Source organism: Leptidea sinapis, chromosome 41 (genome assembly GCF_905404315.1).
Source record: "Leptidea sinapis chromosome 41, ilLepSina1.1, whole genome shotgun sequence".
Lineage (NCBI taxonomy): Eukaryota > Metazoa > Arthropoda > Insecta > Lepidoptera > Pieridae > Leptidea > Leptidea sinapis.
The window spans coordinates 6,085,971-6,113,452 of NC_066305.1; the positions used below are offsets into that span (position 1 = coordinate 6,085,971).

General features: G+C 33.9%; 1 protein-coding gene across 2 annotated transcripts in view; it reads left to right on the forward strand.

Moving 5' to 3' along the window:
- Positions 1–27,482, forward strand: part of LOC126976588 (mitochondrial Rho GTPase) — a 40,250-nt gene that overhangs the window by 1,975 nt on the left and 10,793 nt on the right. For both annotated transcript variants that reach the window (XM_050824985.1, XM_050824984.1), the window contains exons 3-9: positions 685–837; positions 1,542–1,673; positions 19,882–20,078; positions 21,305–21,494; positions 23,463–23,598; positions 24,928–25,058; positions 26,498–26,725. In XM_050824985.1, the coding sequence (XP_050680942.1) occupies positions 685–837; positions 1,542–1,673; positions 19,882–20,078; positions 21,305–21,494; positions 23,463–23,598; positions 24,928–25,058; positions 26,498–26,725 (1,167 nt within the window). The remainder of the gene's footprint in view (positions 1–684; positions 838–1,541; positions 1,674–19,881; positions 20,079–21,304; positions 21,495–23,462; positions 23,599–24,927; positions 25,059–26,497; positions 26,726–27,482) is intronic.

Sequence of the window (27,482 nt, forward strand, 5' to 3'; positions counted from 1 at the left end):
ATAATAATATGTTCTCCTGGTGTCTATGTAGTAATATGTTGTGTGCTTGGAGTCTTGGAGAATATATTAAGGTATACTCGTGCCATACTTAAGACAATCTCTTCTTTAACTATGATCGCCTGGTACCAAAACATTGTATTATGCTTCCTCTCTCATTATCTCCAATGTTAAATATTATGAATTGATGTGACTGGTCTTTTTACTGTTGCTTTTTTGTTACATCAACTTTAAAATCACAATGATGATAAAGAAGTTTTCACTTCAATAGTATGCATATTTCTGTCTCATTCTTTGCGAGCTTCATCCTACACATTTTTGTATTTGTGTCTCTAACCTGTCGCTTTTTCCGTTCCATTCGGTTTGAAATCACAATGATTCTAAAGAAGTTTCACTTCAAAAAATTTTTAACAAAAAACAACCGACTTCAAAAACGCTATTCCAAAACAGTAGATATAATATGCACTAAAAAGTATAAAAATAATTGCTAATTTCTATATAATCTAAGTAATTAATTAATCTAATTCTAGTTACGATTATTGTTATTTTTGGAATCGGTGCCCTTCCTCCGCGATCCACCTATAACTGTGTATGTAGTTACAAATCTTGGATGACACAGACTTTAAAGACTTTCAATTTATGTTAACCATAATGTTCTAATAAATGTCGTGTTAATAAATATTTTAGAACATTTGGGACATAGCAGAAGAATACCCTGAGGTTGACAGATGTATAGAGTGTTCAGCAAAAACACTTACAAATGTATCAGAAATGTTCTACAATGCACAAAAAGCGGTTTTGCACCCCATCCACCCAATATATTCAATTGAGGAACAGGAGGTAAGCATATTGAATATAATATATGATCACACTACAGTCTGGGTTTGCTTTATAATATTGTGTGAAAGTATTTTTGGAATTGAGCGGATGGCTTGATTTGATTGAATTGATAGAAACTATTCACTTTAATGTATGAAATTTAATTTATCTTTTGATTGCAAGTGAGTTTAAACATATTATTACTTGCTTCTCTGTCTAATTATGTAATAAAATTAGGTACTATAAATTAATGAAGTGTGGATACATAACCGCAATGCGCGTCTCTATCGTTAGTTGAGCGCAGGCGCCGGCAGGTCTGTGTTTCCTCCTTCCTACTTCTGCTCCCCGAGACTAGCGTTAAATACATGCTTCCGCGCAGTGAAGTGTTGCGATACATGTGTTGAGTAATTAACTAACGAACTTCTGCTTAAGTTTTCTAAGTGGTTATGTTATTTTTTCTTCATATATGATCGCTGTACACCAGTCACATACACATAACTAAACTTAGTCTCACTGAATCCCCACACTACTCAGAAACTTTCAGTGGATAAAGCTATGATTACTAATGAACATTTTAACTTGAAAGTTATTATATTTATAGTATTCAATGGCTAATTTTGTTTGTTACTTATCTACTTCTACCATACTTTATCCAGGAAAGTATAGAATAACTAACACTTGATACAAAATTGGGGTTTAAACATAAATACAATTTTATTTTTCAGTTATCAGAAAGATGTAAGAAGGCTTTATCAAGAATATTTAAAGTATGTGACTTAGATGGAGATGGATTATTGGATGACTATGAAATATCAATATTTCAAAAGAAATGTTTTGATACACCACTACAACTACAGGTATAATATTATATATTATAATACAGCTAAAGTGCCCCTTTAATACAGAGCTGTTCCGCGTTATAGCAAGTAATGGAGCCCTGCCGGCCTTTAAGGAAGGAGTACGCGCTTTTTTACTTCCCACTGCCTCACTGGCCATCTGTTTGTTGAACTATAATAATATAATATTGACACACTTTTTACACAAATTATCTTGCACCAAATTAGACATATAAGTAGTAGGGATTCGCCGGTTCTGGCTCACAGTAGTAGGGATTCGCCGATTCTGGCTCACTTGCTCGTGATGCCTACTAAAAAAAAAAAAAAAAAAGAAGTTTGGTGTCAAACTGGGGGTTTTGATGTATTTCCGAGCGATTGCGCTGATTCGTTTTTCGATATCTCTTATAGTTTCAAAGTTAGCTTTTTAAATTAAACAGATCCATAATCATTAATAATCACTGGTCATTTAGCTAATGATTGGTGAGCGACTCACTGTCTAAATTTCCATGAACGTGATACAGGTAATTTACTAATTACCTCTATCACATTCGTTACTACGATTAAAAAGACAGTTTCTGTATTTATTATTTATTTTTAAAACATGATTTAAATAAAGTATATAATAAAACATCATTGCAGATTGTATCATTTTCAAAATATTTGATGAAATCATTCAAACTCTTCTTATTAAACTTAAAGTATAGATACATTATGCAGTACTCGCCACACACTGCGGTATATTCATTCAAACTCTTCTTATTAAACTTAAAGTATAGATACATTATGCAGTACTCGCCACACACTGCGGTATATTCATTCAAACTCTTCTTATTAAACTTAAAGTATAGATACATTATGCAGTACTCGCCACACACTGCGGTATATTCATTCAAACTCTTCTTATTAAACTTAAAGTATAGATACATTATGCAGTACTCGCCACACACTGCGGTATATTCATTCTGTACTCTTGCAGTATTGTAGTTATACATTCTGCAATTCCTTTGTAAAAACATCAGCTGGAATCCCTGAGGTGGACGACCATATGAATCGAAGTATTGTCCAATACCCTGCTCATCAATGTGTATTGCAACCCAGTGAGTGCCTGGCTTATTATCACTATCTAAATTGCTGACAATATAAAAGGGCGTTACAACATATATCGGCAATTGGTTTGCAGCGTAAACATTATTTTTAATACTGGTATCAATTTTGTTCAAATAATTCTGTATCTCGATTGTATTCATATTAGTTGAGAACAAGGTCTTGTCAGTTGCGAGGATTGATTAGTTATGTGGATCATAATAACATAAGCACTCAATAAATAAGGCTTTAATGTATCTTATTCATGTATTTAAAACTTATATGGTTACAATAAAACAAAATATCATTACAAGCGATTCAAATATAAGTCTATGAACATTTGATGAAATTATATTTTATAAATTTTATTATAATATAAAAGCTGATTGAAAACGAACTTTGTACCTACATACTTACGTAGTCATTAGTACAATCTGGAAATGTTGACTCCATTAAACTATCAATAATTGAACTTATCATTTAAGTGCCATTATGTTTCACCATAATAAAACAAAATATCATTTTATATACATATTTTTATTATATAAATTTATAAGGTAATCTAGTATTTAATCAACATAAAAAATACACAAGGATACAAACGATTCAAACATTAATTATTATATTCTAACTGCTGTAATCTACAGAAATATTACGATTTTTATCAATTTCAATAACATTATCGAATTCCGCATAAACAATACAGTTAATTGTTTGCGTAAGAGCTGATTCAAAACGAACTTCTAATCTTACACTACCATGTTTTATAAGATTCCAATGACTTGAAGAATTTGCTGATAAATCGGGTGTTAAGTCGAATGCTAGCAAGCAAAACCCTTTGGCATATTGCTCTCTTGATACTCCATTGCCTTCATTTAGGAAATGTATACCTGTTCCTGAGAATAACGTATGATAGACCGTAGTAAAAATATTATTGTCAAACGATGGCTGTAAGGCTTTTGAAGGTATCTGTTGTCCATCTATGTATAAACAAAATGTATTAATATCATAATTTTTGAAATTGAATGGGTTTTTTGTGAGACTACCATTAAAGGATGCATTATTCACAAAACCGACTATACACCGATTTTGGGTATTTGACCAAGGAATATGTTACCAAGGGTTTTCCCCTGAATGCCTGATGGTATAGTTAAAACTTTGACTTCTGCTCGCGTGATTGGATATTTTGCTGTGGTAGATGATAAAACTTTTTGATGTGCAAGTAGCACAGTTGGGTTGATTCGTGCTCTTCGAATAATAAGAGTTGCATCTGTAATAGACACCTTAAATTTATGGTCAGTTGATGAAGCCATGAGATTAAAATTTTCTCTAGAACGAACTAACTTTACGCACATGTCAACGCCATTAATCAAAAATTTTTCTTGGTTGAATAAATCTCCATGTAAATGTCCTATCATTTCTATTTCTTTGCTTTCACTAGCCAATTCTTGACTTTTAATAAATCCTTTATTTTGTTCATCAGTTGCATCCATTTTTCCAGCTGTATCTTCATACCATAGACCACAAGTGAGATGAGATTCTTTTGCAGCAGGTGCATAATTCAATAGAGTTTCAATATAAGCTCGATATGCATATGTATTATTCGGTGGCGATACAAGTTTTTGATTTAAATATACATCAAGTTGACTGAAAAGTGTATGTAACCAATTATTAACTGGGGCCACAACTGTCGGTACTGTCAGTTTTGTATAATCTTGATTCAAAACTTTAGCTTTTATATGGAGTAAAGTATGGGATAAATCCACATAGTCATCACCTGCCCCAGGTACTTGAAATTCTATTGGTCCATCATCAGCAAGTGATGAAATGGGCTTATACACACACACACACACATACTCACGCCTTGTTCCCGTCGGGGTAGGCAGAGACAATAGAATGCCATTTGCTTCTATCCTTACACACCTCACGCGCTTCCTCTACATTCATTACTCTTTTCATACATGCTCGCCGGTTGCGGGTGCTTCGGACCTCTCCTTTTCTCAAAACGTCCCCAATTTGATCGACGAATGTTCTACGAGGTCTCCCGCGACCGGCTTGCCCACACACACTTGCCTTATATATTTGATGCGTCATTCTTTCTTCACTCATTCGCTCCACATGTCCAAACCATTTAAGCATTCCTTTTTCAGTCCTTGTCACAACATCCTCTTTCAAACCACAGCGCGCTCGTATTACCGCATTCGGAATTCTATCAGTCAGTCTTACCCCACACATACTACGCAGTGATCGCATCTCAACTGCGTTAATTCTGCTTTTATGCTTCTTCTGCCATACCCAACTCTCACTTCCATACATTAACGTGGCGACAAGCACTCCATTATGTACAGCCATTCGCGCTTCTATTGGCACAGTCTTACCGTTTATAAAGGCATGCAGCGCTCCACTCACACAATTTCCCGCAGTCACTCTCCTTTCAATATCACCTTCAAATCTTCCGTCTCTTGTAAACATGTTACCCAAATATACGAATTCTGTAACTTGTTCTACCCTTTCATTTTCAATCGTGATAGTACACTCAGTCAACCTTTCATCCTTCTCAAATACCATCACTTTCGTCTTTCTTGCATTTACTTTCAAACCTCTCTCTTTAAAGCTCCCGTTCAAACAGTCAATCATTTGTTGCAACTCAATTACCGATGATGAAAAAATGACTTGATCATCGGCGTACAAGAGGCACTTAACACACAACCCTTCCATATTGATTCCACATTGCATTTCTCTCACATCATTCATGCATCTATCCATGAATAGGTTGAACAACCAAGGCGACGCTACACAACCCTGTCTGACACCTTTGGAGATATCAAACCAGCCCGTATAGGCACCATTAATACGAACACAGGCTTGAGAATCCCTGTACAGAGATTTCAGAGCCCTTATCAGAAAATTGTCCACCCCATACATAGATAAGACCTTCCATAATTCCTTTCTATTCACCCTATCATATGCCTTTTCCAAGTCTATGAACGCGCAATATACTTTCTGGTTTTTTTCCAGACATTTTTCAGTGATGCAGCGTAAGGAAAAGACTTGATCCGTACATCCCATTCCCTTCCGAAATCCCGCTTGCACATCCCATACCTTGTCATTAGTCACATTCATTACTCTTTCAATCAATATTCTGGCATACACTTTTCCAACAACACTAAGAAGGCTGATCCCGCGATAATTTTGACATTCCTGCTGCGAGCCTTTGCCTTTATAAATTGGGACAATCACTGCCTTCGTCCAATCGTCTGGAACTTGGCCCTGTTTCCAACATAAATTAAAAAGGCGATGCAGCAGGCTCACTATTAGTCCATCGCCAGCCTTCAACATTTCAGTCGTCACTCGATCATACCCAGCAGACTTTCCCGACCTCATACCTCTTAACGCTTTCATAATTTCATCCAAACCTATTTCATCACTCGGGTCCACAAACATATCTATTATCTCTTCTTGCTCTTTTTCACTTACATCTTTCTCGTATAAGCTCTCAAAATAATTCTTCCAGCACTCTAGTATCATACTTTCTTCATGTATGACCTCACCTTGTTCATTCCTAATCAGTTTCATAGATGAATTTGTATTTGTTCCCCGCGCTTCTTTCACGAGTTTCCAAAACAGTTTTATATTATCTCGGAAACTTGCGCCGAATTGTTCCTTATATTTCACCTTTTTCTCATTCCTTTTCTTCTCTATACATTCTTTAACTTTCGCTTTCACGCATCTATATTTGTCCTTGATTTCTTTAACATTATCTTCATTCATACCGCCACTCGCTCTATTTGTTGCTTCTATTGCCAAGACATCCAGCCATGCTTTTTTCTTTTCCTCAACCATTCTTCTAGTTTCATCATCCCACCAGTCGGCATTTTGGCATTTCTTGCGCCTTCTTTTACTCACACCGCATACATCATCAGCACATTTAATAATGTTGGTTTTAAATACCGACCATACATCATTCACACTTTCCTCATTAACATCACTCCAGCTTTTTTCTAGCCGTTCACTCAATTGCTTTTTATACATCTCTTTTACTTGCTGATCTTTCAATCTTTCCACTTTTATACGTTCTAATTCAGTAGTTGACCCTTTTGATCTGTGCCGCCAGCGCTTAAACAAACCACTTATTCTGCTAATTACCAAATAGTGATCTGTGCCGACATCTGGTCCACGATAGGCTCTAGTATCCACTAGTTTCATTTTTATTCTTTCATCGACTATCACAAGATCTATCATACTCCTTAACACAACATTGCCTTCCTTCTTTTGCCACGTGTACATATGTATCATCTTATGCTGAAACCACGTATTCATCACAGACAGACCCATCTCCACACATATATCTAACAAGTATACGCCGTTGTCATTCACACTCTTATCCCCAAACGTCCCAAGCACATTTTCATACCCATCACGCTTCACTCCAACCCTTGCATTGAAATCTCCAAGCATGACAATACGTTCATTCAACTTACGCAATAACAAAACTTCTCTCGTTTGTTCCCAAAATTCTTCTCTTACCGCCTTACTATGGGAAGAGTCCGGAGCGTATACACCTACCAAAAATAGAGGTGTCAGACCTACTTTCAGTCGGACCCAGATAAGGCGGGGACTTACGCACTCATACTCTCGCATGCATTCTGCCATTCGCTCTGAAAGAAGTATACCGACGCCTTTACTGCCATGTTCTTCATCTGGAACTCCCGACCATATTTCTGTGAACGGGCCGCGCGTCAGTATCTCTTTCCCTTTACGTTTTGTCTCATTCACACACAGCACATCTAATTTTCTTTCATTCATTAACTCGTAAATTTCATCCAGTTTCTCATTCATTCCTCCTCTAACATTCAAAGTCGCAAAACGGCATTCCGATGCCCACTTTCCGCCCCGGCGAGAACAATTTGGACTTAGGTTTTGGCGTGACGTATGGCGAATATCGTCGCCGCCTACAGCTGTTAGGTTGCTCCCCCCAGAATACGAGGAGCAGCCTCGTCCTGCAGATACAGGAGGAGGAGGGGATTCTCCGGCTCTGCCGGTACCCCCCTGGGGTACAGTTACAGTATTTTTTCCTACAGCCATGTTCCCGACGGTAATTGTTTGTTAGGCTGTATGATGTCTTTGGGGTTTGACAGCCAGCCCCTAAGCGGCGGGACAGAATACCGGGTTTATTTCAAGTTTTCCTTCTCTAAGATCGGAGACGTCAAAAGCTTGATGATATTACGGACGTCAAAATACCTTAGTCGGCTTTTACGACGCCTCGGTAAGAGTGAGGGAGGTCTATTCTACTCTGCCGGATACCCCACGGCAAATGATGAAATGGGCTTATAATGAATCCATAGTCCACTTTCAATGCTAGTTTGAGTTGATGGTAATGCAAATAAATCCAATTCGGACTTAATGCATTCACAAGACTGACTATGTAAAAATGACATATTTAATCAGTAAATATATCTTTGATTTGTTTTTGATTCAATTTTAATTTCTTAATAGCTTTCGCTTTCGCAGTCAATGATGGAATGATCGCAGAACGACGTTTTCGTTTTGTTATATACCCAGATCCAAACATGTTGATATTATCTATTTTAGCATCAGCTTTTCGTTTCAAATTTGAGCTGACTTCTTTTAGACGAGTTTTTATTGAATCTTCCATGGGGCGTGCATTAACCATATCTGATAATATACCTACACCGGTACTTAATGCTTCTTTACCAATAGTTCGAACACCACTAGATAGTAGTGGTAAAATAGATCTAAACAGCCCCCCAAGAAAACTTCCGATTCCATGACCTCTTTGATACGGTGCTCCTTTATAAATAACTCCGATACCCGATCCGGCCTGGTGAGTATAATAGTGTTCATATGGACATGAAATATTATCACGTTTGCCGTACATTATAATTTTTGAAAGTGGAGTTTAATGCACACTGTTCCAAATTGGAATGGTATCTTTTGACCGGTGCTTGTTCTTATATCTATTTCAATTGTATCAAATTCTGTACGCATCACAGGTAGGTAATGGGGAGGAGAGAAAACGTGCATTTTGTACGCTCCATATATGTATTTTGAGTTTATATATTATATATTATCCAATGGTATTATTCGTAAAAGGGGTGTCATAACATCTCCAACGATTTGAGGCTCCACTATGTCACAATAAACAAATAATTGAGACGGTAAACCCAAATGCAAATTAGCTGGACACTTTCCAAATTTTTTTTCAACGAGGTTCCTGTTTGGTTCGAACCCTAGTTGAAGACATAATTTAGGTGATAGAGTTACAGATTTTATGGATTCATCCGTTATCGTAGCAACTACAATCCTTGAAACCTCATCGCACTTAAATTTAATTTTTTCTCGAGTGTTATTCAGTGCCATCAAAATATGATTTATGTTATCGTAATTTGTGGCTGGAATATGTGTCTTGTAATAAACATATGACGGTTTACTTTCATTGGGTACTTGCATCAACTTTGTTATATAAATAATGTTTTCATGTTCTTGAACGGTGAACATAGTGCATGGGTACTAAAATTCTACTACTCCAACCCTCCATTCACCTTCTAGTATTGTTGGTTTTGGCAGTTTCGTAGAAAATAATGTTGTTGTATTATCAGGAAAATAATCCATAGAACTATTGCTTAGTAATGTTAAATAAAAACTATCTTTATTCATATTTTTTTCAAAGTAGAAGCTAATATCCAGCTATTAAATTTATTTGGATAACCTCTCCACTTCACCAACAATTCTTTTCTGTTACCGGTATATCGAGAGCGTATTATTTTATCTATTTTGTATTTAGTAGTGGGGTCGAATATGATTTTTTGTAACTCTTTTTCATAAAAAGTACCAACTATCTCTTCGCCTTCTAAATCCTTTAAAGTAAATACTACAAACGGAGATCGGTGTATTATGGTAGACACGATGAATATTTCGTCACTCCAATTTGATTCATATCCTTTTTGGAAAATATGTTTATGTTTTGTTATTCTAACATAATCTCCAACGTGAATTCTTGGATTCACCATACTAATTGATGTTTTTATCTTACTTTCTCTATCATATAAATTTTGCCATACACTCATTATATTTGTATTATTAACATCACATGGACACATTTTTATACTAGAATGAAAACTATGATTATATGAATGCACTAGATCTTGTAAAACATCAATGTATTTATGAGTATTTTTGTGTGTAAAATAGCGCCACATTTTCATTTTAAGAGTTCTCTGAAATCTTTCGACAATACTTGCTTTAATATCTGGATTATTGGTTGTATAATAATTTATGTTTTTTAATTTAAAATATTTTTGTACATATTTGGAAACAAATTCAGTTCCTTTGTCAGACTGTATATGTGTAGGTGTAGTATTAGCTTCAGCAAAAATACTTTCAAAGCATTCCTTAACTGTTTCAGAGTTTTTCTTTTTCATTGCTCGAACATACGCATATTTACTAAAGACATCAATAACACAAAGTATGTATTTGAAACCATCATTATATTCAGAATAAGATCTCATATCACATAAATCGGCCTGCCATAACTCATTAATATTAGACAAAATATATCTGTTACGAGGAAATTTTCTTTGAACAGGTTTATGTAATGTATATGTTTCTTGTGATTGTAACCACTTTAAGACACTATTTCTGTCCATTTTACCCTTCATTGCTTTTGACAATTTATCAATAGTGCTGTAGCCAGCAGGATGTGATGCATCATAATAAATTTTATTTATTTCTAATATGGGGTCCATTTTTCCCAGTCCGATCTTTTTTTTAGTTTCCCTGTGTACTTATTACTTGTTGGTGTAGAAAATTCTTCGTCAGGTACTGATTTAGCTTCAACCTATTTTAATTGCAAATGGTTTATAAAATTCACTCGCTTTGGGTTCCCGATATAAGTGAGTGGTACTTTTATTTCCTTTAAAGTTGTTGCGAATTTTTCCCAACCTATAGGTTCACTTTTCTGAAGAGCTCTCAAGGAATCACTCACCAAGTCCACAATATTACTCCCAGGTATTTTTTCATTATCTATAATCACGGTACCAGATTCATCCCAGCTTATTTTATTTTTATTCAAGGAAATCAAATTTAGTAAAAGTTCACCTTTTTTAGCATATGTTTTCGGTATTAGTTTCAGTATTTCAGAGCTCGTGTATATTTCTCTAATATTTTTGTTAACCTCCACTGATGTTTGAGAAGGAACTACATTTATTTTATTCACATCATGATTTATATAATCAGTATCGATTTCATTATGACTTTGATTAAAACCAATATATGAATCATTATCATTTATAAGTGGTATGTGGTATGGTTGTCGATCCTCTTTGACGAAGTTTAGATAGCTTTGAAGGGTTTGCAAATATAAAATACATTTCTTTCGATCTTCTATGTCACTGCTTAAGATATTTTGCATATCAGTATCTAATCGAGATCTTGGCGTATCATTTTCTTTGGGTTGTTTTAACTTCTCCAATAATGATGGTTCAATAAGTAACATTTTTTTAGCATTATCCATTTTCTTAAATAAATGAATTAATCAACCCACTTAGAATAGAACCCAATATTATCGGTAGAAATGAACCTCCTTTTTGTACAATTATATTTTTTCTAATTTTATTCGTACCTTTTCTTACCAATTTTCGAAGAATATTTTTATATTTCTTTAATTTAGATTTTTCTTTCTCGGCCAATTCAATGTTACCCCGCAGTACGTTATGAATACATTCACAAATGTAATTTATTTCTGTTTTGTTACATGATTTTAATAAAGCTTTTTGATATTTTGGCTTCAGTTTATGTAGAGCAATTAACAAATCTTTATGCGTCTTTAACGTCTATGCATCATTTATAAATGATCGAAATTTCTTGATTCTTACCATATTTAAACCCTTTTGTGGGTACATAAACAGTGCAATATCCATCGGATGGAAATATCTTTGTCTTAACGCGACACAATTCATTTGTTTCTTGTTTCAAATCAATCATTAAATAACCATGAGCTTCATTGGTAGCATCTCTGTAAGAATCTTCCAAATATTTCGGATTTTCAGGGAATACTTGACGAGATAAGTATCGAATTTGGGTTTTATCTCGAGGATTTTTGAAATATATTATATAACTTGAGTTGAGTGATATATCTCTTTGTCCTTTACCTTGATGAAACAAATTTTGAGATAAATAAAACACACTTAAGTTTCTATGATGACTTCCTTTCGTGAATATATCAACAATACGACCATCTGATTCCCTCATCAGGTCATCAATTATTACAAGTTGAGGATTTTTTCCGTCAAACATAGATAAATCAGGTAAACCTTGAAGATAATGAATGTGGTTGAGATTATATAAAGGCTGCATTTCATCAAAGCACCAGGTGATTTGGGTAAAATTTGTATCACAGATATCATTCAAAAATTTTATAAAATTATTTACGAAAACTGATTTTCCACATCCACTTGGACCAGCAACTATTGCAGTGAATGGATGATTGAAATGATGCATTATCTACTACGTCTATGTGTGTTAAGGTTTAGTATAGTAATGAAACAATCTGTTACTAAACCACCATTTATTTAAACAGAAAAATCTATAATTGAAACAATATACAGTACATCATGTTTTACTCCGCAACTTATACATCTAAATACAATAATCTCTCATTTGGTTTTTTAAAACTATAATAATTTATTCTTAAAATTTAATATAATATTTATTCTATTTTATGATGACCCCAAGCTAATGTATCAATATTATTTGGTAAAATGTACCGTTTGGTATCATTAAATGACAGACTAGATTTATTTATTCTTTGAGTAAAAATATTATGCTTTATTGACTTAAATCTAAGCATTGAACAATATTCGTTCTTATTTTCAAATAAGCAAGTCTTATAATTTTCCATTTTCATATTCTTAGTAACACTTTTATTAACCCCCTTAGCTTTAGCTGTGAATTTTCCCTCAACATCTAATGCATACATTTTAGATCTAAGTCCTACAAATTCATTAAATATGTTACCATTGTTTTCATCTTTAAAGTAGCCTAACTTCTTTTTATTGAGTTTTGGATAACCAAATATATTTTTTTCTGTATAGTCAGAGGTATCGAAACGCAAATGTAAATCAGGTTTTATATCTCTGTAAAAATCATCTGTAAAAATTTGATATATTAAACTATCAGTATCTGTGTACAATAATTTTAATTTGTTTTGAAACTTTTTAAACATATAGTTATAGTGAAAGTCGTACATTAGAGTTTTAGAAATATCCAATATACAAAATCCCAAATAAATAGGTTTATTATGGAACAATTTCGTCATTCGTAATTGAACTGCAACCAAATTTTCATTAAAAATAGATAAACTATGGAATTCTGGCTTAGCAATTAAATCTTGTGCGCCTAGAATTTTACCCTGATTTTCCCAATGACTCAATAATTTTACATTTACTCTTTTTTCGATATTTTCCATTGTTTTTCCAAACACTGAGTTATTCATTAATTTATAAAAATCTTTTTCGAAATCAGATGTGGCTAGTTTACGCATGTTTGTATTTAAATCTATATAATATTGTAACCATGCGCATTGTTTGAATTTTAAAATTCTATGAATTTTTTGTAATTTTAAACCCATTGTCAGACATTGCTTTAAAATTTCTGTAGTGAATCACATATTTAATTTTATTACGAAGGTTTGGAACTAATTTTGTGTCTTTTGTATTACCAATACATATATTCTCGGGACATAAGGGTAGGTCAGAATGTAAATCATGCAGTTCAATAGGATATTCTAGATCTACTTCCAAAATAAAACCATATTCATAATCATCAGGAACATCAAAATTAGTTGTGACATCTACCCACACAAAACCTCCTGTAGGAAGGAATTGAGACATGGCCCATCCGTAAAGGTTATTAGCATCAAGATAAGTTAAAAATGAGTTTGGTGTGTCTTTATCATATTCTCGCATATATTTGTTATTTGCTTTGGCATAACGATTGCTACATTGAGATACACCTCCTCGAATGCCCGATCTAATAAAAGCTATTTGTTCAAAGTCTTGAAGTAATTCTAATTTAATTTTTGTGCATTTTAACATAGCATCCCACCTTAACCCAGGTGCTGTATAATAATGAGCTGGATCTAGACCATATGTTTGCAAACATAAGGCTCGGAAATTTTCAAACACATCTGTTAAAAGTAAAACATCGGTTTTAAGATATAAATCAGAATAATCTGACATATTTTGACAATGAAAGTGTTGCCAAACATCCTTGGCATGTTCATAATCTTCATCGGAAATATGTGTGTCGGTTAATGTATTGTAAAATTTATCGCGACTAGGGAGTGCTGAAAGTTTTAAGGAATCATGTGATGACATAAATTCATATGGATAAATTCCTTTTTTTCTAAGACGTAAAAAATCATTATTATTTGGAAAATTATATTTTAATGTTTGAAATTGTTCCTCCTTCAAATTTTGAACAAGTTTGTCTAAACTACAAGGCAAAAATTTAAACGAATCAACGAATCTCAATTGAATTTTATGATTATTAAATTTTATCGTTTTTGTGAAAGAAATGTACTTTTCTTTCGTTTGTGGAATAATATCAATTTCCCCTTCAATAGAATTTAATGCATGAACAATAAAATGAGAGTCATATTGACTAAGATTGTGTAAAAAAACTGGGATGTGATAGGGGATTCTAAACTTTGTCTTACATACTTCGTGTGCAACTCCTCTAAAATGTCCTGTATGCGAGTCAAAGTATAATGCACATTCACCATTTAAATTAAATTGACATATAAAGCAGTCTTTACATTGCGAAATAATTTCATTATCATTGGAAGTCAAAGGCTTTGGACTTATGACAAAAGAATTCTTTGTGCAAATCACTTCTAAATCTTTATACAACTGATTCATAAAGACATGAGTACAATGAGGACCACTATATGTTTCATATTTTGATAAACTATCATCATATGAACATTTAATATAGTACCCAAAACTATAAACTTCGTGTTTGTGAACATTAGTTGTATAAGGTTTTGATGGATCGTTAAAGCATGTCTGAATTGGATTAAGGAAAGCTTCAAAATCCGCGTATATAACAAAGGGTATTTGTAACATCTTATTAAATTTATCAAATTTTAAGACATTGTTTGAAATTGGTTGTCCAAACCAATCTTTTAAAGTTTTTTCTGTACTAGGCAATTCCACTTTAATATGACAACAATCATTCAATTGATGGGCTGATAACTTATCATTTGTTGAGAAGTGTAAAAGACAACCGTCACAGATGTAGATTGCATGTTCATGGTTTGAAATTTGACCACTTACTAAACGCGATAGGTTTTTAATGTAGCAAAAATGATTAATTGTTCCGTGCGAAATAAATAATAAATTGATATGAACAATTTTCCGTGATTTTGTTAAATACAATGGACCAACTAATTCATGTACTTTCTTTTTACAATTGTATTCAAGACCAAAAACATTTACACTTAAATTATTTAACCTTTCTACTTTTTGTATATCTGTCATTTTAACAGGAAACGTAACTCCGTCAAAATTTAATTTATTTGAATATTTACTGTAAGATGAAACTCTCTGAGAGTTCTTAGTAACTGGATATAATGCAGAAAGCAAAGCCCATTTAAAGCATAAATCATCCGAGTTTTGTACATTTATAACACTTTTTTTTAATTTGATTTCTTTAGGTAATTCAATGTATGATTTTCCACGTAATGGATTGAATTTGTTTATATTCATGTCTAATGCATTTATTTTCTTAAGACTCCAACCACTATCTTTTTTCTCAAATGTGCTAATTTTAGTCATCAACATATCACATAAGGACGAAAAGAAAAAATTTAAATCCTCACCCTGCATTATAGTATAACTACATGTTTGAAATTCAAATTCATTAGAAATATTTTTTGTTTCTTGAACAAAATTAGCGTGCAGAATAAAATTAACTTTAAAAATTGTAAGCAATCGAACAGATTCCTCAAATAGTGAAATAATTTCATTTTTAATAGAATTCAAAAACATTTCTAGTGTTTCGAATGTTTGTAATTGGTTGGATTTACTCTTTATTTTATATGAGATTATTCTATTACCAAAAGCCGATTCGTGTACTGTGACATTTTTTAAAGTACTATGTAATTGCATTACGTTATTCTTATGGAGGTTACTTCTAAGATGATTTGCATAATATCTTTTCCGTATTAAGATTTGACATAAAGAACAGTTCACCATTTCATCGTTCACACTGGTGAGCCCCGATGATGTGGATGGTTCCCCTTGTCTTCCTCTCTTTGTACTTGTATCATTGTCTTCACTGTCTTGTAATACTGCACTTCTTCTCTTAAAACCTCCTCCACTTTGTAGAACAGGTTGACTACAACATAAGTGAATGATATTAGCCACATTTCATCAATAATATAATACTAAATAATTTACAAAGAAAATAACTCACTTGATCATTTTTTCAACCTCATTACATACAAAGCAGAGTTCCATATCGTTATGTTTAATTTTCCAAATGATGAGAATATAATAATATTATTTGTATAAGAGAATAAATAAACTAATAACTAAACTGAACTAATATTTATGTATTTCTTCATAGCTACCTACTTATTGTTTAAATTATATTTCTTATAATTTTCTGTTTCTAAAATTTTCTTCGTAACATTGTATAAAATCTTTTTTATGTCCTTATAACTTTCATTATTGTCGATTGTATAATATTTTAATCTATAATCAGCGTATTTCCATTGTTCTTGTGCAGGCGTGTTTTTTATTTTATTGAGATCATAGATTTCTATTTTAACCAAATGTGATGCATTTCTTCCGTCATCTGCATTAGTTGTAATGTAAATACTTCCATTCTCCTGTGCTCTGGATATTGATAATGATATTTTCTTTTGTTTTGTTTTTTTCACTTCGAATAATGCATCTATATTTTCATTTGAGCTGGCCCTCTTCAAGGATTTAAGTTGAGGAACTTTTAATGAATCCTGACTATCTTCAGACAAGGGATAGTAAAATGTTTTATATGTATTTTCTTCCATTGTTGGGTTGAATGCATTCTACAACAACAATAAGACTGCTTTAGAATAGTATTATACATACATATCTTAATATAACAAATGATATTACTTTTTAATTTCAAAGTGAATAATAGATAAAACTTACCTCCATTGCAGCAAATCACTCAACAATTACACAAGACACAAAATATATAATAATTTGACTGAATACGCCACTTCAATGATTATTTTTCTGAACAGTTCTAGCATTTTATACTAAAATATCGTAAAAGTAAATTTGTTTATGATTAGTACAGGTTTTTAAATATTGTGATGAAACATAATGGCACTTAAATGATAAGTTCAATTATTGATAGTTTAATGGAGTCAACATTTCCAGATTGTACTAATGACTACGTAAGTATGTAGGTACAAAGTTCGTTTTCAATCAGCTTTTATATTATAATAAAATTTATAAAATATAATTTCATCAAATGTTCATAGACTTATATTTGAATCGCTTGTAATGATATTTTGTTTTATTGTAACCATATAAGTTTTAAATACATGAATAAGATACATTAAAGCCTTATTTATTGAGTGCTTATGTTATTATGATCCACATAACTAATCAATCCTCGCAACTGACAAGACCTTGTTCTCAACTAATATGAATACAATCGAGATACAGAATTATTTGAACAAAATTGATACCAGTATTAAAAATAATGTTTACGCTGCAAACCAATTGCCGATATATGTTGTAACGCCCTGTTATATTGTCAGCAATTTAGATAGTGATAATAAGCCAGGCACTCACTGGGTTGCAATACACATTGATGAGCAGGGTATTGGACAATACTTCGATTCATATGGTCGTCCACGTCAGGGATTCCAGCTGATGTTTTTACAAAGGAATTGCAGAATGTATAACTACAATACTGCAAGAGTACAGAATGAATATACCGCAGTGTGTGGCGAGTACTGCATAATGTATCTATACTTTAAGTTTAATAAGAAGAGTTTGAATGATTTCATCAAATATTTTGAAAATGATACAATCTGCAATGATGTTTTATTATATACTTTATTTAAATCATGTTTTAAAAATAAATAATAAATACAGAGACTGTCTTTTTAATCGTAGTAACGAATGTGATAGAGGTAATTAGTAAATTACCTGTATCACGTTCATGGAAATTTAGACATTGAGTCGCTCACCAATCATTAGCTAAATGACCAGTGATTATTAATGATTATGGATCTGTTTAATTTAAAAAGCTAACTTTGAAACTATAAGAGATATCGAAAAACGGATCAGCGCAATCGCTCGGAAATACATCAAAACCCCCAGTTTGACACCAAACTTCTTTTTTTTTTTTTTTAGTAGGCATCACGAGCAAGTGAGCCAGAATCGAGGAGCCAGAATCGGCGAATCCCTACTACTGTGAGCCAGAACCGGCGAATCCCTACTACTCATATAGCCTGTGTTATGGGTTGTAAGACAACAATATATAGCCCGATAGACTATGTGCCCTGCACACTGCCACTTTAGTTTCGAAATCATTTGGGATATGTCAATGACTTTGGTTGGTTTATTTAAAAAATGATAACTAAATATTTTGAGTCCATAAATCTTAGATAATTTATATGTCTACATAGAGCCTCTTGCTACTAGACAACCAATGAAAACAGACCAGGTTTTGTTGTAATATTATTACACAAATAAAATTTGAAAAACAAAATTTTATGAACAATGCGGGGTTCGAACCCACGACCTCCAGCGTTCCGTGCCGGTGCTCTAACCAACTGAGCTAACCGTTCGAGTACCGCCTCGTTATAAAATTCTGTTTGCTTTGTTCAACTCTCAGGTTGTGGCCTCATCTACAGGATCTACTTTACAGTTGATAACCTGCTCAACTCCAATATTTGCATATTTGGAAATTGACTTGAGATGTCGCTCTTGTAAATCTAAACAATATGTTATGTTTTTTAAGTGATAACCCTCACTTCTAGGATTAATACACAAATAAAAATATTTAAAATTTAGAAGTGAGGGTTATCACTTTAAAAACATAACATACTGTGTAATATTATTGTTTGTGGCAAGCTACGTCTTAGATTCGCGATTTGTATGTCACTTTGTGTTGAATTTAATTAAATTTTTATGATATTGCTGCACCAGTCGGGAGCAAATTATTTCGCCAATGTCAAGTGGAATTGAAGAGACATGTTATGAATGGAAATTTTGTATGAATTTTAAATCTTTTTCATTTGGATAATTTATAAGTGGCAGTTATTTTGAGTATTTCGTTATTTTATATGGTTAGTTTCTAGCCTGGAACAATACAATATTATACAAAATACACACTATATTACATATTTGCTTCAAACAGAGGTTAACTGTCAACCTCAACATTTTTCGACGTTTTCACAGCTTTTAAATGCTGTTAATATATTATAGACTGTGAAAATCATCTAGTCTTATTAATGATCTAGGCCAAATCTGAATTAAATTGTAAATAAAATGAATAATTGGCTAGTTTAGAATTCACTATCTCGGTGTTAACTATTTGTTGATCTATTGGCAATAGTACATACAATTGAATATACATAGAATAGTATAGTGAAACCCATTTAATCCAATTTCTTTGGTTCTGAATAATTTAGATACAGAACCATAAAATATATTTATTGTTTACTAGCTGACCCCACAAACATTGTTTTACCCATATAAATTATTTTTAGAGTTATACTGTTTCTTGGACATTACAACATTACTTTATTTTTCTAATATAAAAGAATTTTTCTGAAATAAACGTAGCCTAAGTTACTCCTTATTAAATAAGCTACCTGCCAATAAAAGTCCCGTCAAAATCGGTCCAGCTATTTCAGAGATTAGCCGGAACAAACAGGCAGAAAGACAGACAAAACTTGTAAAATATGATATTTTGGTATATACCACAATATCATTTTTACGGTACATATGTACCGTATATATTCATTTACATGTAGTAAAAAACGGTTATTTCAATATTACAAACAGACACTCCAATTTTATTTATATGTATAGATTATTGGTTCTATTTTTAGGTCTTAGATGAAGTCAAATCTGTCATTGCACAAAATATTGCTGGTGGAATAGAAAATGAATGTATTACAATGAAAGGGTTCATATTTTTACATTGTTTGTTTATACAACGGGGGCGGAATGAAACAACATGGACGGTGTTAAGGAAGTTTGGTTACGACGAGAGCTTAGAACTAACACAAACTTATTTGTACCCTAAGTATGTATTCTGTTTTCATTTTCTCATAGTACGTTATATACATACTTAGATTAAGGATTGGTCTCCGCTGCGCTTCAACTGGATACCGCACTAACTAACAACTTGACAATCAATGGCATCTATCAAATTTTGTAATATAAGCTTCGTGTTATTTTACATTGATATAATATAATGTAAAATATTTACTGATGATATGTGATCCCAGTGTCTTTCTTATTTCTTTTAGTATATTATTTTTACAAAGTTTTACTACGCAAGTCGGCTTTTTAGTTTAAATTTTTAGCAAAGTTTAACAGAACATGTGGCACGTCAACATCACACATTGTTCCAGACTGGCTCGAGTACGCCCACTTGGCGACTACGGCTGCGGTATCTAGTGGGTGCGCAGCGGAGACCAATCCTTAATCTTATCATAATCATACACTATGCTTTCGATTATAAACCGACCTCTGAAGGGTCTCAGATATAAAATGCTATATTGCTATTATTGCATTAGTGTAAACTTTTATGAAGAAATATCTGTGAGGAAACTTACGCACATCACCACCCGGAAGACGTCCATTGCTGGAAGGCCTCAAGGAGTGATAATGTGAACAGTCAGGACAGCACATATTATTCAAGCGATAATGATGACACACGTAACACACACGTGCCGCTCACTATGGGCCTTGTGACGAACCTCAGATTGTCCCTGCGAGATCGAATCAGAAATAAGAACATCCGTAGGTGAACCAAGGTAACAGACATAGCCCTGATAGTAGAGAAACTGAAGTGGCAGTGGGCAGGGCACATAGCTCGACAGACAGATGGCCGTTGGGGCAGTAAATCCTTGAATGGAGACCACGTACCGAAAGACGAAGTGTTGATAGGCACCCCACAAGATGGACCGACGCTCTGGTCAAGATCGGCGGAATAGGTTGGATGAGGGCAGCGCAGGACCGATCGTCGTGGCGATCTTTGGGGGAGACCTTTGTCCAGCAGTGGACGTCTTCTGGCTGAAATGATGATGATGATCACTATTGTTATTGGTGATGAGTATTTTACTGGCTGCCATGACGTGTCATAAATTATTTACGGAGTTTTACACCAGACTCATCCTGATACCTAACATTAGTACTGAATAATTATATGTTATATGTTAAGAAAGTAATTTACTGTTTTGAAATGAAATATAGGCTGGGAATTTATATATTTTCATGTTTATGTTACTCTGGTAACCTTTAAAGCATAAAAGTACCTGCCGGCTGCTCTTCCGAATTGTCATACAAAGGTCAACAGTTTCTAACTCAAGTGTTTGAGAAGTATGACAGGGATAAAGATGGAATGCTGAACCCGACGGAGCTGAAGAATGTGTTCTCTTGTTGTCCGAGAGTACCGTGGCACAACCTAAGATATACTGTGCCAACCAATGAAAAGGTATCCATAGTGTATTATTAATAAATCTATAATTATTATGTGTAATTAGTTCTCCAGGCCTGATTTTAATTCCGTTTGCAGATTTTAGTGCGTGTTTTTTATTTATAGTTTAACAGAGGATAAGGCTTCAAAAGCCAAACCCGATTACGCAAAATACGATATGTATTCTTCGAATATTCCAAAATATAAATAAAATAATAACGCCCTATTTTATTAGCGCATAACCAGTACATCAGACGAAGTATCTGCCGTTCTATTGGCGTCTAATTGCAGTGTCTCCACAGAAGTGTTTGAGATTTACACAGGCTTATGTTTTCGTAGAATATGGCGAAATAGCAGTTAATAAAGACGTAATAATATAAAGATAGCTTCCAAGTTTGTCGGGTGGCAGATAACAATTTTGAAATCCAAAATGACCACCGCGAAACACTTATTACCATAATGATAATATTAACACACATTTACACAAACGTGGCATAGCCTGTACTATTGGTGCAATACAACGATATTATATTTAATAATATATAAATACTTAACCATACATATTATAATCATCCATGACTCCGACACAAACATCCATATTCATCATAGAATAGTTTGCACCTTACGGGATTCGAACCCGTTATATGGGTATTAATGCACTCTCAAAGATAGTGCGTTGGTTTGAGACGAATAATCTGCACTTAAACAGTAAAAAAACAAAGTGTTTACGGTTCATTACAACAAACACAGCGGAGGTACAAACCAACGTACTTATAAATGACCAGAGATTGGAACTTGTGGACACTACGGTCTTCTTGGGTATCACGTTAGATAAAAAGCTTCAGTGGGGTCCACATATTACCCATCTAGCAGATAGACTCAGCTCTGCGGCATATGCAGTTAGAAAGATTAGAGAGTACACGAATGTTGCGACCGCTAGATTAGTGTACTTTAGTTATTTTCACAGCATCATGACGTACGGTATATTACTATGGGGTCATGCTGCTGACATTGATATAGTGTTTGCTCTGCAAAAGAGAGCTGTTCGTGCTATATATCAGCTTGGTTATAGACAGTCTCTCAAAGAAAAATTTAAAGAAATAAATATTATGACTGTTTATTGTCAGTACATTTATGAAAATTTAATATATGTTCACAAAAATCGTCACCTTTTTGCTCTTAATAGTGATTCTCATTATTATAACACTAGAAATAAGGGATTGCTTGTAAATAATTCTAGTAGGCTTCATAAGATACATAATAGCTTTAAGGGTAAATGTATACACTTCTACCATAAAGTCCCAGCCACTGTTCAGGCATTATCTATAAATAAATTTAAATGTTTTATAAAAAAAATGGCTCTGTCGTAAATCCTATTACTCCACTGCTGAATATCTAAATGATCGGACAGCCTGGGACTAGATTGTGATTATATTATAGCGACTGTACAATATTGCATATTTTTATTGAAAAGAGCGCAAAAAAAAGAATGCTGGGAGAGTTTCTTGCGCCTCTTCTTCTCTCTCAGAGCGCCATTTGTTTCCGAAGCGGTAGTAGTATCTAGTAGTATAAGAAATGACATCAAAAAGAATTGTAAAGGAATCAATTTTGAGAAAATAAATGCCTTTTATGCCTTTTTAATATCGTAATATGGAAATCGTTTCCGAGATTAAAATTACCACTGCTATAAATTGGCCAAATTCAATTTCAGTTGCATAATATATGGCTATGCACATAATATATTCCTATTCACTGAAGGGTGATCATTTCTGTCCGCCTTTTTAATTATTTACTTCTTTTATATTCATTTTGTTTTATTTTCATAAAAAAATATATACCTACAAACTGAACTTATTTACATCTGCAATTCATTCTTGAAGATTTCCCGAGGGAGCGATACGCATTTAACGCAGACGAAATCTAAACCTAGGTTGATAATACTACATTAGGATGGTTAAGGATAATATGTTAATTTGTCCATTTCAGGGATATTTGACTCTGCAAGGTTGGATGTGTCGGTGGACATTGATGGCACTCATGGACTTGCAGAGCACAAGCGCCTATTTAGCTTACCTGGGCTATAATTTTCTTGAAAATGATACTCAAAAATCTGCATTTCACAGTAAGTAAGGTTTTTCAGGCATAATTAATTTTTAAGTTGGTTTGAAAACAAAATTTTATGAACGATGCGGGACTCTAACCCGTGACCTCTCGCGTTCCGTGCGAGCGCCCTTTCCAACTGAGCCAACCGTTCGAGTGACGTATCGTTGATTAAATCTTGTATGCTTTTTTATGTTGGTTGTTAAATTCAATAATTCAAGAAGAGATTATGTTTTAAAAGAACACAAAATGAAGGTTGAGGCTTCCAATATTTGTTAAATTTCAAAGTTGATACGCAGTATTTATTGTTTACTTCTAGTAGACCGCGTCCGTCTGTCCTTCTGTTTGTCTCTAAGATGACATCTCTGTCAACTACTGCGGTGATAGAACTTTGCTAAAACGCCATCCGTATTTATTAAAAAGATTACTTGACGACATCCGACTAGAAACCAGTAAGAAACCTTAAAATTATATTTTTTACTATATTGTTATCAATATTTGCTGATTACACTCGTATAAAATCAATGTTAATATAAGCAACAATATATTATTACAAGAGACTTAATACTGCAGAGAAACTGTGGAAACAGTTTTGCGGGACTACGTAAGCTTAAGATTATTTCTGTAAATATGTATGAAATAATAATATGTATATTCTGTAAATGTGTAGTGCTATAAATAAATAAATAGACAAAATGTCAACAAAATAACGAAACCATGATGGAGATTTCGAAAATGGGCGCCAGATTTGATAAGAAAATACGTTAATTTGACAAAAGTATTTATAAGTAAATAAATATATGTTACGGAATGTGTGCCACTATAGAGACAGAAGAAGGTACTAGAATTAATAGTGACTATTAGATTAATACTTACTTGTAGACAAATAGTAGTAGAGTAGTGATTAACGGCTGTTACTACCATCTACTGTCAGTAAGTAGCTGTCCCAATATACCCGATAAGCCATACTTATCGCCTTATATTGGGACGCGTGAATTGCAATTTCCATACAAACTTTATATCGCTGGTAAGCTATACGTCGTCCCATTGACAGACAGCGTGTACGGATAAGGTGAGTTACCGTCAATAATTTTGTTGGGACAGAAAAGTCAACGATAGTTACAATTTTTATCCCAAGTAGGCCACAATCGGAGGTACACTAAGTATTGGGAATACCCGTAAGTATATTGTCGGACGTGAAATAACTGAATATGGTGTATTTCAGTATATCTAACTGCTGCGGAAACTGGTCCAGGTCATGTAATCCATAAATCAATATGCAATAGTCTTATATGTAAGTAATTCTTTATTGTAGAGTTGCCAGAGTTAAATTTAAATATTTAATTTCCAGTAACACGTGACAAGAAAGTGGATTTAGCTAAGAAGCAGTCCAGTCGCAATGTGTACCAGTGTCATATTATCGGGCCGAGAGCTTGTGGGAAAACGTCCATTTGTAGAAGTTTCCTGGGAATAGCGCACAAGGTAATAAACCTAATTGAATATTTAATAATTAATATGAGTCATGAAATTAAAAATATTTGTGTTCGTGGTAAAGGTTATTATAACATAAATGACTTTCTTAATACCACCTCGGGAATTGGGTGAACACTCTCAGGCTGTTTATTTAACAAAATTGTTTGTAACAAAATTTTATTTATAAATAACGAAATCTTGCGCCCGTTCCTCTCAAGTTGAGGGACCTATTTTCGAATGGGTGGTAGTTTTTGACTTTCAATAAATCCTTTAAAACCTCTATTTTTAATGTGTTAATTAATGAAGAAATCTAATAAATAAATTCTATACATTAAAAAAAAAAGCTGAAAGAAATACAACACACGCTTCGAAAAAAGTGACTTTATTGACCTAATGCTACCACAGATTGAGAATGGAGCACCCTCAGGCTATAAAATAGTTTTACTGTTCGATATTCCATTGTACCTAACCATATTTTATGAAAAAATAAAATAGCCTGCTGAGTTTCTTGAGCCCGTTCTTCTGAGGCATACTCTTTCGAATGGGTGGTAGTTTTTGGCTTTCAAGAAGTGATATCATATCCTATTTTGAATAAAAATATTTGAATTTGAAAGAAAAAATTAAATAGCGAAGGGAAATTGTTCTCTCAGTTTATCACAGTAGTTTATAACTGTTGATACTTACTAGATTTAAGGACTCATTCCCATGATTTTATAAGTCCTCATAGTCAAACCTTAGAAACCTATTATAGTTCGTAGACTAAGCAAGTGTCCTTAAGGACTTTTAATATTAATACCATCTTTTAAGGACTCACGATAGTCCTAGTCTTTGGAAGGCTTAACATTCTCCAGTTGTCAGTCTTTTTATAAAATCTCTACTCTTAATAGTTCGACGGTATCACCTTATAAAGCATGTGAGCGTACGTGTGCATTCTAAAATGGAAAACACATTAGCACGTGGGGGTGAGGATTCATCACCATCAATTCAGTTGAAAGACATCCCCGAAAGATGTCCACGACGATCAGTGCTGCGTTGCCCTCATTCTACCTATTCGAACTAGGAATAATAGTTCCCAATTCCAAGAACTCTTACCCTTTTTTAAGGATTCATAATAATCTTTAACCTTCTTATATTTGATAGCCCCTAAAGAATTCTCGATAGTCCCTAGTCCAATAATGTACAGACTCTTACAAATAAACTTGGTATAAAGTTGAAACTGAGAATAAATCAAGAATATCTGAATAAGACTGCTTATTCTTATGCTTACGTTTCCCACGTTTATTTGCAAGGCTGCTTGACATTCGGAAAACTTCAGAATTATCATTGTATTGACAGTGTTGTCAAATATATAGTCAACATTTTGCATATTCTTAATTTTAACTTATGGAAGGCCGCTATCCCTTCCACGGTATATTATTCAGTGTGATAGACTCTTTACATCGTGGCAGAGGTTAAAGGCGCACACACACGAACGGAGCGACGGGAGCGGGTCGGACAGCAGCTGCATCAGCACGGTGCTGGTGTACGGGCAGGAGAAGTACCTGGTGCTGCGGGAGATCGGGATCTCGCGCGTGTCCGACCCACTGCGGCCGCACGAGGTCAACTGTGACGTGGCCTGCCTGGTGTACGACGCGGCCGCCAGCCGCTCCTTCGAGTACATCGCGAGGATATACATTGTGAGTGCTCTGCGAACGACTGGATAGGGATCTCTTGGCGTCGCATAGGGCCGTGTTACCAACACCTGTTTCACCTGATTTCTGCCACCGAATTCCAACTCGCCCAACACGCCACAAATTAGCATATCCCCATTATCTGGATGTGACGTTCCTCCACAGTGCGGTTTTCATGGAAGTTTCTCTGGCGTACGACTTAGCTGTTGAGTGAGCTTCCTCGTGCGGTGTTTCCAGGTCTATACGACATGGGTAACTTCAAAAAATGCGCGTACACTTTTTTAAAGCGCCGGCAACGCTCTTGTGATTCCTCTGTTATTGCAGGAGAATGTGAGCGGCGGTGATCACTTAACATAAGGTGACCCGTGCGCTCGTTTATCCTCTCTTCTATAAAAAAGGGCCCAATGGCAAGTCGATCACCTTTTGGGCAATGCATATAGCATTGCTGGATAAGGATTATAAAGGACCAAAAATGGTTGCAGCACTGTAATTGCAAGTTCGTTTGTAACTAGATGTTAAGATACAGCTAGTAATTTCAACAAATACTAATTTGCACTAACTTTGCATAGTATAGATAAAAAAAACCGACTTCAAAAACTGAAAAGTATAAAATAACTAAAAATTTAATTTAATACGACTCTCATGCAAACCTTCATCTTTAATATTAATAAAAAACTGTTATTTATATGTGCTACTAAACGTAGACAAAAATTTTCATAATATGAAAACTACGGGGTCGAACTATGTAATTTTTTATGGGACC